Source organism: Bombus impatiens, unplaced genomic scaffold (genome assembly GCF_000188095.3).
Source record: "Bombus impatiens unplaced genomic scaffold, BIMP_2.2 scf_0442, whole genome shotgun sequence".
Classification (NCBI taxonomy): Eukaryota; Metazoa; Arthropoda; class Insecta; order Hymenoptera; family Apidae; genus Bombus; species Bombus impatiens.
This window is the reverse complement of record NT_176861.1, coordinates 1,097,832-1,109,963: the sequence shown is the minus strand read 5'-3', so window position 1 is coordinate 1,109,963 and position 12,132 is coordinate 1,097,832. Positions and strand designations below refer to the sequence as shown.

At 38.2% G+C, this 12,132-nt stretch overlaps 1 protein-coding gene across 2 annotated transcripts in view; it reads left to right on the top strand.

The window, feature by feature from the left end:
* LOC100743073 (calcium/calmodulin-dependent 3',5'-cyclic nucleotide phosphodiesterase 1) overlaps positions 1 to 12,132 on the top strand; it is a 96,463-nt gene continuing 84,331 nt past the window's right edge. Inside the window, exon 1 of one of the 2 annotated variants that reach the window (XM_033321404.1) lies at positions 1 to 3,078. In XM_033321404.1, coding sequence (XP_033177295.1) covers positions 2,895 to 3,078 — 184 coding nt within the window. In that variant the 5' untranslated portion in view covers positions 1 to 2,894. The remainder of the gene's footprint in view (positions 3,079 to 12,132) is intronic. The other variant, XM_012386983.3, reaches the window with a different exon arrangement.

The following is a 12,132-nucleotide window of genomic DNA, read 5'->3' as shown; positions in this document are numbered from 1 at the left end:
AATTTAACGTTATGGTAACGTGAATCGATCGCAGAATACCTTCACCCCTCGCCATCACGATTTTCCGTGTCCGTGCATGCACGTAACGGCCATCGTAAAAACTCTGCGAAGAAGGCGCAAAGGTAATTGAACTATCGGCCCGTGTTCCCCCTCCCCCTACCATTTCCAGGCTAAATTACCCCGGAGAAACTTTGTCGACTTTCCATTCGTGATAACATCTCCAGCTTGCACGAGCAAATTCGAGTGGTTCACGCGGTCTCTCGCGAAATTTCCCGTGCGTGCACTTCTCAGTGGCGAGATCCATCGGATCGATCCGACCGGTCAGACTTCAAAGACGAGTACGGCAAAGAGAAAGGGGTGAGAACCGCATACACGACCGCACGTTAGGTTCACTCGGAAGAATCCTGGCGACGGACACGTGTTAATACGCTGTCGGTCGTTTGGAGGTGATCAATCAGCTCGAAGAGTCTCTGTACCGGGGAATCGAGTACGTCTATCAAAAGAAGCTGGTAGAAGATTAATGCCTTACCTACTTAAGGTTAACGAGCGGATGTGAACGTGTATATTCAATAGCGCCGATTAAGCTTGAATAGTAATTTGCTTATAATCGTGCATCTATAACGATATAAATAAAATTAATGCCAATAATATATTAAACTTGGAATTCTCGTCGATTCGTCGAATTTATTTTTCATCTATGCGGTATTCAAAGTAGCCAACTTTCACGTACGTCCCTTTGATCGAAGAAAGATCGAGAGATCGTTCGATGCATAGCTGATTCCGAGAAGCTGCGCGTATTTGCCAGAAATTTCGGACACGTACGTGACAGGAAAGATTACCAATCGGTGGAACGAACGAGTAGACTGACGACGAGGATTCTCTTAGGTCGTTTGCTAACGGGGATCGTTAGTTTGTAATCGACACTGGGGTCAGCGTTCGCGGCATAAATTTTTGTGCTGGCGGAAACCTTATCGAGCTGCGTGCAGCTTGGAACGTTCACGAAGGTGTGAAAAAGAAGGAAAAAGAGAATAAGAAGGAAAGTTGGTCTGTTTGTCTGGTCGATAGAGCTACTGGTATATTTATGTTCCACGAGAGCCCGAAGATTTACTAGAAAAATGATGAAAACTGACATCGATGGCCCTTGTAAAGATAACGTAGCACGTTGCTGGCGCGTTCGAAATGTTTTAGAATCCACAGGTCGATAAATTCAAGATCGACAACTTTGGAAACTAGTAGAAACTTTCTCGAGACCGAAATCATCGGTGGTTGAAGAAATTGGCAGCAGTTGATCGAAGGAGGACGTAAAGGAATTCTATCGAAAAGTAACGAAACGGAGAATCGTATTTATTAGTCGCTGCCTTAGAAAGAAACTTACGTGGTATCGGAATTAAAAGATACCGTGCATTCGCAGGCGTTCCACCAACGTGAAATTAATCGGATTACGAGCCGACGTAGTTAGTAAACGAGGAAAGAACGAATTACGACGATTGTTCAGCGGACAATTGGACTACTTGTTTCGGTGTAATTCGAAGAATCTCGACGTAAAGGGATAGTGAACGGGACGCGAGACGCGTTGAGAAAGTTACCACGGAGAAAAGAGAAGGATGCTCGTAATCCTTCGCTGGAAATCAGCACGGCCGAAAGCAATTCCAGAAGATAAACAAGTTCGCTGGGAAGTACCGGATGCAGCGATTGTCATTGAAGTTGATCAAACCTCGGAATAGTTTAATGGCCACGATATCAGTTAAACGGGCGAAACTCCTCTCAACATCTCGTTGGAAATACACTGCGGTTTAAACTTTTTAATAGAAGTAAACAATCTTTTGAGTAAAAACTAACTAAAATAAAAAGAAGAAAAATCATGCGATAAAATAGAAGCAAGATAAGAATATACAATTAACAATCGAAGCTATCAAATGGTTTTGAGGACACCGGAAATCGGCGTTAAAGAGGAAATCAAATCAAACGCTCGAAAGTATGTGAGAAATACCAAAGAAAATGACACGTGAAACGCGGTAATCCGAACTGGAATAGAAGCTGGCATGCAACAGTGTGCCTGAAGGAGTCTTCTCAAGTCTCTTCAGGGACGTTGAACAAATTACTCGGGCATACACTGGGAACGCTCGAGAGCAAGAGGAAAGCCATTATCAAACAATTGCTCTACAAAGGGGAACCTTCTCTATTTTCTTGTACAAAACCTTCCAGCGTAAACGTGACGTTCGTGTTACGATCGAAATCCGCGAGATCTTATATATACTGAAAGATCAAATAATCCTTTCAATCCCAATCTTTCGAACTTTAAACGACAAGAAGAAAAAGGTAGTGGATTAAAGCTAGGCCGGTTCACGCCAGTTTCGACGATTAACCGCAATTACAGCTACGTAGCTCGTGTTCTAGCGTTTTCAGACGGCCAGCGACGAGTGGAGGATTTCGTGAAACGAGTATATCTACCGGCACGACGTGTTTCATGGCCTGGAAGTAATCCGTGGGAGCTTTTCGAAGCTTCGAGCGCCAGCGGTATTGGTTCGTTAAAGAACCGAAAGAAGTTGGGGCGCAAAGGTAAACAGAGGGGAAAAGGGTAAAATCGAAGTTTCGTTGGAACGTTGGCGAGCAAGGGAAAAATCGTGTGTCACGGACGAGCTACTTTGTACTTTGTCGAGTGAACGGTGTGCAAGTGGAACCGGATGTAACGGGGGTGTCAGTCAACGGCAATGACGAGTATCGAATTCACGTTGTCAGGCTGTCGTGATAAAAACTTGGCAACGATAGTAAAAGTCTGTTGGAGATCGTCGCGTGGCTAAGTAGACTAGAGGCGCGGGCATGGTGCGGAAGTAGGTTTTCTTTCTTCCGGCTTCTGCTAGAGAAGCGCAGTACAAGTGGCTCCGAAGAGGACGATGATGTCTAGACAAAGCAAAGATCCCGTGCAGAAGTGCCACTCGGACCCAGGTGCTGCAAGTACCGGCAGTACTCCTTGCAGCCCTGGTAAGCGAATTTCTCGCAGAATAGTGCCAGGAATTCCAAGCTCTTCCAACACACGCAAATGTGTTCTCACCTTGGACGGGTATAGCTACGTGATCGGTAAGTACCGAACCACGATAAGACTCGACTTCTATCGTCCAGCCAGATAGAGCAAGGGCAGGTGGAGAATGAAAGAGGGAAAAGGCTTTGCTTATCTTTCGTTCTTGATGGCGTGGCGCGTACGAGGTATTATCGTCGTTATGTTATACGACCCCGATGGAACCAACTCTTCCATCTAGTCAGAATCTTCTTTTCTTTCCTTATTTTTTATAGGCGATATGATTACGGCAAGTCTTCTCGTATTTTTAGTGGTTCGATCGAACAAGCTACAAATCATCCAGGATTTTTTTTTTTTATTCGATAGCGTCTGGATGTTACGGCGAGTTTCCTCAGGGCGAAAGTCCGCGTAAACTTGGACGACAGTTGTGGGTCAACGAGAATGCCTGTTTTTCTTTATTGCTGTATTCCGTGCTATCACCGGCATTCCTCTGTCGCTGTACAGGCTCATTTGCAAAAATAATCAAAAGTTTATTACTCGGAAAGTACACGCAAGAGCGTCTCGTCCGAGAGTTTTGCTTGTACGAGTGTAATTATTCTCTGGTACCCAGCACGCTCGGTGACTGGTGCAACGTCAACTTCGTGATTTCAACGACCTCGTAAATCGTGTGTTCTTGCTTATACGTAATCGTGCCGCGTCTCGTCTTTTGCCCTAATTAAGCGAAATACCCGTACACACGCTCGAGGTTCAAAACGGGTAACCATGGTCGGAGGAAAAAAGGGAAAAATACCGGGTAAGCTTAATTAATTGAGAAACGCGCGAGTGGCTAAGCAGAGAAGCGCGAACACCTTTGAATTTCGCGAGCCGTGTTTGTACGTGGATTTCTCGTTGAATCGAGGTACGAATACGGCCGGTTTATTATTATCGGCAAAGAAACTCGTTGTTAATCGAACGTTATTATGTGCATTTCAATATTGTACATATTAAATAGAACTTCAGAGATTACGAAAATTCGCAGATTTCGTTCGATCCTGTTTTTATCGGATAAATTATTATTTACTCGGGTTTGTGTAATATTTAGCATTTCATTCTCATATTCTGTTAACTTTTATGCTCCAAATGATATTGCAAGATATGTTTAATTTTGCGGCTCAAAAGAGTGATATCTTTTGTGCGCGTTAATGAAGGTTGTCTATTTTCCGATAAATTTTTATGTCATTGTGGATCCCATCATGTCCTTTTATAGTTTACTATAACGAGTATGTTAGTATACAAGTAAGATAATCATGTCGTTTTATAGTTTACTTCTGATACACATTCATATCGTTCTTAATTTAAACATTTTTGTTTAAACACGAATACGTAATCTGTCGTAGTAATTAAACATTTATATTTATTTGACCAGTGTGTTCTGACCGGATTTCCACACATATTTCTTATTTATTATATATGCGCTACATTATACAGATACTTATAAAAATAACAAATAACGCGTCTATACCATTAGCTTCATAAATATTATATTTTATATTTCGTACAATAATAATGATCTAATAATCATAATTATCTTTACTTTTTTCAATTTCAACATCTGTCGAACGCAAACTCTTCGTGAACAATTCGCATCCGAGTTTGAAGATTATTCGGTGTTTCTCCTTAAGTTCGAGAATATTTTCAAACTTTGTGTTCCGCTATTCGTAAATGGAATACGGCTGTTTATAAACACAAATACTCATACACATGGCAAACAGCACGTTTCGGCTTTTTCCCTCTTGCCTTCCATTACGTGACATACGACTTATAAGATAAAACTGTAATGTCACGTCAAAAATAAAAATATTAGGTTGCTCGGAAAGTGGCGTCGCCACATTTTGCTTCTATATTTTCAAAACGAAGTTTCCACAAATCACACGCGGTTGAATCGTATATTTTCACATAAACAACATAAGCTACGAAAAAACGGTATTTCATTTTTGGGAGAAATTATTTCGTCTTGAAAATTTGATTAGCAAATTGTTCCCTTGCACGATACACTGCCGAGAATTATAAATATTATCGTACCGTGAAAAGCTGTATACCAAGTTCTTTCATAATATAGAATTGAAAAATACATTTCCTGACTGATAGATTGCTTCGATTTTTATAGAATTTTTTGTCAGGAGAAACGTTCAACACTTTCAATCAGGCAGTAAATACACTAGGAAAAAGAATATTTGAAAAAGAAAAATGAAAAATTCAGCAGCGATGGAACAAATGAACCGCCAAATAACTGGAACAACGAAGGCTCTAATCGTTGAATACAATAAATGTTACAATAACGAATATTACATGGAAGACTAATCAGTGGAAATTATTGTTGTTAAGTTGAGAGCCAGGTTTCCATCTCATCGTATACATTCCTACCGTCTACATGATCGCCAAAAAGTACGTACAATACATTTCTCGGCATTGATGAGATCGTACCGTCGCAGTTTAGATCGCCGATCGAATTCAGCCGAATACAGCGATACCCATTGTAACCGAATGACCCATTCTTCCTCGGTGTCAAAAGTTATCGAAGGCGAGTAGAAGGCAACCTCGTTTGTCGAGCTCTTAATTCACTTGGAGTTCATTTACATTGAACTTTGTGTTCGAAGCAAATCTATTTACGACACGGAGCAATGTTGCTGCGATGGTAACAACGTCCTCTCGACTACGACGACCACGACCACGACGATGAACTGCACGTGCTCTTCGTTATAAAACAAGCAAGCAAAGTGGAGACGGGAAACTCGAGACAGAGAAGCAAGAAAGAATAGAAAAAAAATGCGAAAGAAAGGGGAGGAAGGGACATTTACATCGCGTGCTACGTAGCGCGCGAGAAATTACGGGGAAATATTTTTAACGAAAGAACTTGCAACGCGGCGCACGAAATTACAAAATGCCTGAAAGCAAGTGATTTTATCATTTTTACTGGCTTCAGGTTCTCCCTCTAACACCGTTCTTGTACTTTCTTTTCATCCGTCAACCGTTTGAAATTAACCCACGTTTACACGCCGCATTCACCTCCCTCCGAGAAGAATCACAATCGTGAAGCCCGGTTCGCTTCTCTAATTGTTCAATTTTTTACCTGGTCTACCAAGTACAGAAGTTAGGAACTTTTCTGCTTTACGATTGTTCCGATCGTGAATTATGAATTTATTTCTTCTCACCGAATACCGTACTGTAACTGTAAATATTACGTGGAATAATTTATGTTCAGGTTATAACATTCGACGATGTATTTATCGTTCGCTTTTATCCGCATTTGTATCGATATAATAACAAGAGTTATAACAAAAGAAGTAAAATAAGTACTGTATAACGTAAGAAACATATTGCGATTTACGTGTTTTGTCTGTCGTCCGTCTTAATATTTGTATCGTAAACGTCTATTTACGATTGCTGGGATTTAGTATTGTTCCACTCATCTAATTTCACGTATATATTCTAGGAACGTGTTTATGCACAAATTAATCTAATATTGTGTTTTTAATTATTTCATGTGAGCGAAATTTGGTATTTGTCCTATCATGATAAATAATAGGATGAATTTCTAATAAAAATGGATATGATTATGCGATTTGTTCTAAACGACTAACAAGGTAATTTACTAAGACATTAGGAAGAATAATACAAGTATAAAACATGGGTAGAAAATTATCAATAACATCGTTAATCATTTATATGAATCCATTTGTCTCATCAACTTAATTTTCTAAACCAACTTTGGAAAAATGAATACTTCTAATAATCAATTAACGTATTAGTTAACAATTAACGCCTAATAATCAATTAGATGTAATAAACGTATTACATCTAATTTGTAAATTCCATATTGTTAATTTTTATTTCGTAGGATCGATCCAGATATTTTCAGAAATATTGTGTCACATAAAATCCATACATCTACCATTAATCGTTTGTTCTTTACGTAACAATGGGAAATTGCGTTCAGTCCTGTGACATTGCTACTTTCGAGACTAGAGTGTTTCCGATAATCTTAGTTCCAGCGGCCGTGATAATGTCAGTACGTCCGAGATTTTTCTCAATACCATTTCTCTTTTGTTTTAGTGAAAAATCTCCCTAGAATCCCCATGGATTTGGAGAATGTCATTGGACGTTTAAAAACTAGCACAGACTGCAAAATCGAGTATCCTTTGCCATTTATTTCCTGTTTTGCTCGTTTTTCTCGATTTTCTCGATTTTCGCAACGACCTTTGTTCCTTTCTTCGCTTCTTCTTCCCCGGAGAGACTTTTCTACCAGCGGAAATCCAAGTATAGAGTACTCTTCTCCTGGTCGAGAAAACAACACGCGAATTCACCATATATCCGAATCCACCCTATTGCATCCAATCGTTGACATAAATACAAGTACTTTTCCGCGATGAAAGTTTCGATGGAATAATTAATTGAATTATATAAATTATTATATTCGATATTCTTAGTATTCGATACAATATGCGACGTTATCTAAACATTAATTTTGAAAAGAAGATATTTCAAAGTGCCTTATGACATTACCTTTAAATTTTTCATTCTTTTGCACAATTAGAAATTCAAAGGAATTATGAAAAATCCAAATAGCGCAGCATTCTTAAGAGTTAACGCATCTACGATTCGTTACAGTCCGTTTATCCTCGAATAAGTGACAGCATCCGTCATTAGTCGAATGATTACGTTATTACGAATCGTTTCACGAGTCGTTCTCGAGGTATTCCTTTCTCGCAGTCGAGTTTGTTCGCGAATGGATTTTTGCAAGTTGAGTCGCTGCAGCTTTTCTTCGAAAAAGCGAGCTTCGTCGTGCATTCTAGCTTCTGGTAATATTATCTCTTCTTTTGCACCGATACTATGTCGTGATATTGCACGTGAAAAGTTCGGTTAGCGTACTCTTACGAAAAGATCTAGAGTCGTGCGACACGGCGAGACAGCCCTGACATATGAATATAATTTCTCTGAGCATGGACGTGGTAGAGAAAAATATTCTTGTATCTTTGATGGATAACGAAAATTCATGTTACGCTAGGATTTATGTAGTTTCCTTTCAACCGTGCGTATGCTGATGGGAACATTTCGTCAAACGTCTATGTTTAGCACGATATAAAGTATCTTTTGCGATTAAATGAACATATCAAACTATCAATCGAGATATATCAATGTATCAAACATCAAAATCGATCGTGAGAACTTTTTCTTACTTTTCTATCATTACACGATGACTTGTGAATTTTATCACGAAGAAATAATCGCGGTTCTGTTTATGAATATCGTTGTTTTATCGCCTATTGCATGGTCCATGGTATACATTTTTTCTTTGAATATATAAACATTTCTGTAACTATTTGAAACTTCCTGCAACCAATTTTCAGAGAAAGAATTTATAAATATTACACCGTTTTTGCTATCGAAGGTAAAAGGGGCAGTATACGAGTACGTGGAATTTACTCAGTTGTTTATTAAGAGTTATATAAGCACGTGTAATTCTCACGTCATGTATCGTGTACTTGCTTCATTAGTAACCTCATTACAGTAAAAAGTCTATTTCACATATTCTTCGAGTCGTAAGTGTAAGTGAGCTGTCGATGGCGTCTTCGAGTAAACTTCTTCTTAATCAAATAGAACAAATAAAAGAGGAACACCGTGATCTATGAATAAATAAATGAAATTCATGGTTCTTTGCCTCCAGATCATGCGATATGATTATTTAAGGGACAATTAGTTTATTAATATTTTTTACTTTGAGGCAATTTTCATTTAATTAATCATTGTCTCCTGTTCATTGACGTATACATTTAATTGAGAACAAGAACGGGCCAATCTGAATATTTAACGAACTGAGCGAGTAATTCGTTGTCTAAAATGTTTGATTTGCAAAAATTGGATGCCTCCATTTTTGTATAATTAATACAGCTTGTTGATGAAAATTAATTGGTATAAATTAATGCTATGAACTTTTATTTAAAAAAAGCGTGCCTTAGTTCATGTTTTCTCTGGTACTTGCTTATTATTTTAGTTGCTAGTTTAGTTAATAAAATATTTCCCATTCATGTGTACCCATAAAGCGGAAATGAATTACTATTTATAGTTTATTTAATAAGTTACAAGATTCTATAAAAAATTAGCAGAAACGCGAAACATCTTCTATCTTTGAAATAAAATGAAAACGAGAGAAAAGTTTTAAGGAAATGCAAATTGTAATAAAAATTATTCAGATGCGTGCTGCTTCTCGGAAATTGAAATCGGAGTTTCCAAGTTCCCAAACTGTGGTATCTCTAATTGTTAAATTAAATTTGCACGCCTGGCCATTCCGGGTCACCAAGTTTCTGAAGTTTTAAAGGTGGCACGATCTTCGATCGAATCAGAAGTTCCTCTAAATATATTCGTCAGCTACTTTCAAGTCTTATTATAGTCCTGTCATTATCCGTGTTTCGGCCGGCAGCCGAACATGAAATTTTTATTAATCGTCGTCATTAAATGATACGCGTGTTTTTGAAGAGAGAAAGGAAAAGGCAGTTGGCCTAAACATGTTCAAGAAGCACGCATGTATATGGTTGAAATAATAATTTCTCTACTGGAGGTTCCGCTTTGTCGAAAAACGATTACGTTGCTTACAGCGACGCCTCTTAATTACGCCATATCGTTAAAGAAACCTCCGGGCAATTTCACGTGTGTCGTTCCGATCAACTCTTCGATCGAATTCCTTTTCAGCAATCACGTGATCGGGTTGCGTTTCGAAGTAGAAATATTTTCTTCCTTTCATTAGCAAATAAGCTAAATCAAATCGATCATTCTGATCTATTCTGATCTATCATAATCTTTAATACATTTGTTCGATAGACTACGATTTTTGTTCAGGAAGAATTTGAAGACGAAAAATGCATAGAACGCACATTTGCAAAAATATATAAAATAATCAAAGTATCGTATTCGTTAGAATCAGACTGCTGGTATTTATGCATTTATGACAAAAGTAAAAATGTGCAGGAATCTAAATGAATACAACGGTATGACGAAGGTAAAGTACGTGTCAGTATGTTTAGAAAATAGTACATGCTCTTATATTCTTCAAGTTTCGATGGTTTATCTTCTTACGAAAAAGATAAATTTGAATAAATATCGGCAATCTAATAATTAATTTCTAATATTGATCAAGCCCAGCCATTGTTAGCTTATAAACTTTGTACGAGTCAAGCCTTTCGCCAGAAATGTTATTGGATAAATTAGATATTATTTGAAATAGGAACAAGCTGAACATGATATAGCAGAATAGATTGAATCTTGAGTTTTTAAAAGCACGCACCATCGTTTTATCATTTTCAAACGTGTCATATATTCTTAAGTGGCTTTAACTTGGCGAATTTGAAACAAGCCTGCGCGAATTGTTATAGATAGTCAAATTGCTATACAGAGAAAAGCAATTAATTAAGATGGTTCGCCAGTGAGAAGTCTTAATAGAAATAAGCGAAATTTGGTAGTCCGAACTTTATTGTGAAATTAAATTATTCACGTTGGAAGGAAGCGGGCTCGCTATAGATACGATCCTGTATCGTTCCATTATTTCTATTCTGTTCTCTAATTTTCGTAATTAATGCTCTCATTTACTTTCACGTGTAACATCGAATTTTCTTCTGTTATGAGAAACGTTATTATGAAACGAGTGGTCATTGTCATACTTGCTACAGAGACATGCAAGAAAGTAATAATAACATCTTGCGATATTAATAAAATAATTGCGTAATAATTAATGTAATATTAGTTCAATTGTGTAGGAGGAATTTGAGAAAGAGATCGATGACGAATATTTTACGTGCATGCAAAGTATCTTAAAAATAGAATTATCTAAATATGAATAAATTTCAATACTTAAGAAAATATTGTTACAAATGATGGAAGAATTCCACGGAGAACAAACACGTGCGTTATAGCGTCGAGAGTAACGTCACGATGTCTATGAACAATATCATAATTACAATGAACCAATCGTACATTCCAACATACCTGTAAATCGTGTCTCTTCGTAAAGCGTTTTATTGGATTTCGAAATTTTCAATTGCGTCGCTTTCGCGTCTCTGTGATCTGCGTCGCTCGAAACGTAATATACTAAATATAATACACTGCCGTGTAAAAGCATTCTGCGCAGCATAAAGGAAGGTACAAATGAGAAATATTCCACGTAATACGTAGAATGCTGAGAGGACGCGATATATATTTTTAGAAGAAAAAGGTTCTTCATCAAGAACGGTATCCATGACAATAGAACGCCATGATTTTTCTTGTGTCGGCCAGTCACTTTACAACGTCCACGCAGAAATTGACCATCTCGAAATTGAGTCGCCACCTAATGGTTCCTTAACCCTCCTGGTCGTTCATTCCCTCTCCTTTGGACCTACAAGGGTGTCGATTGGCTGCCAAAAACTTATACCAGTTCCCTCTTCTCTTCCTCCTCTAGGTCGAGTTCTATAAAAAAACGAAGTAGCCCTGGGTGACCCGGCAGTTTCGCTTTCACAAGTAACAGATTATGTCTTCAAGGAGAAGATCCTCAAGAGAGAGGCGTCGTCCCTGATTTGAAAGAAATCTGGTCCCCATTTCGAGCGCCGTCGAATTTCATGTAGATGTTTTGATTATTCCGATTGTCTGGCATTAAGCTATGCTTACTGTACTCGTATACGATCGCCTTGGAATATCGTGCGCATAACTTCACCTGCTGTACTAAATCGCACAACGATTATACATGACGATAATAGCAACAAACAACGTTGATTACGAGTAACAATAATAGATGATGATTTCTACGAATTTATCAATCGTCAACAATTTGCATATATCGATTAAATTCATACATCGTGACCATCGATTCACTGAATACGTCCGGATACTTACCTATGATCGGCAGTGTATGTTTCTACTTATAGTGTAGGATATACTTTAGCGTCTTGATGAGTGACGCTTCAAGGACAGCGCGATCAATTCACCAAGCAACGAGTATAGACTGATCGGATTAAATTAAAGGCTGGCCTGTTATTCGTGGACAGTTGTCTTGACCCCGGACGTTATCGTCGGATTCAATTTAGAGAGTTGATGCAGTCAAGTGAAACTAT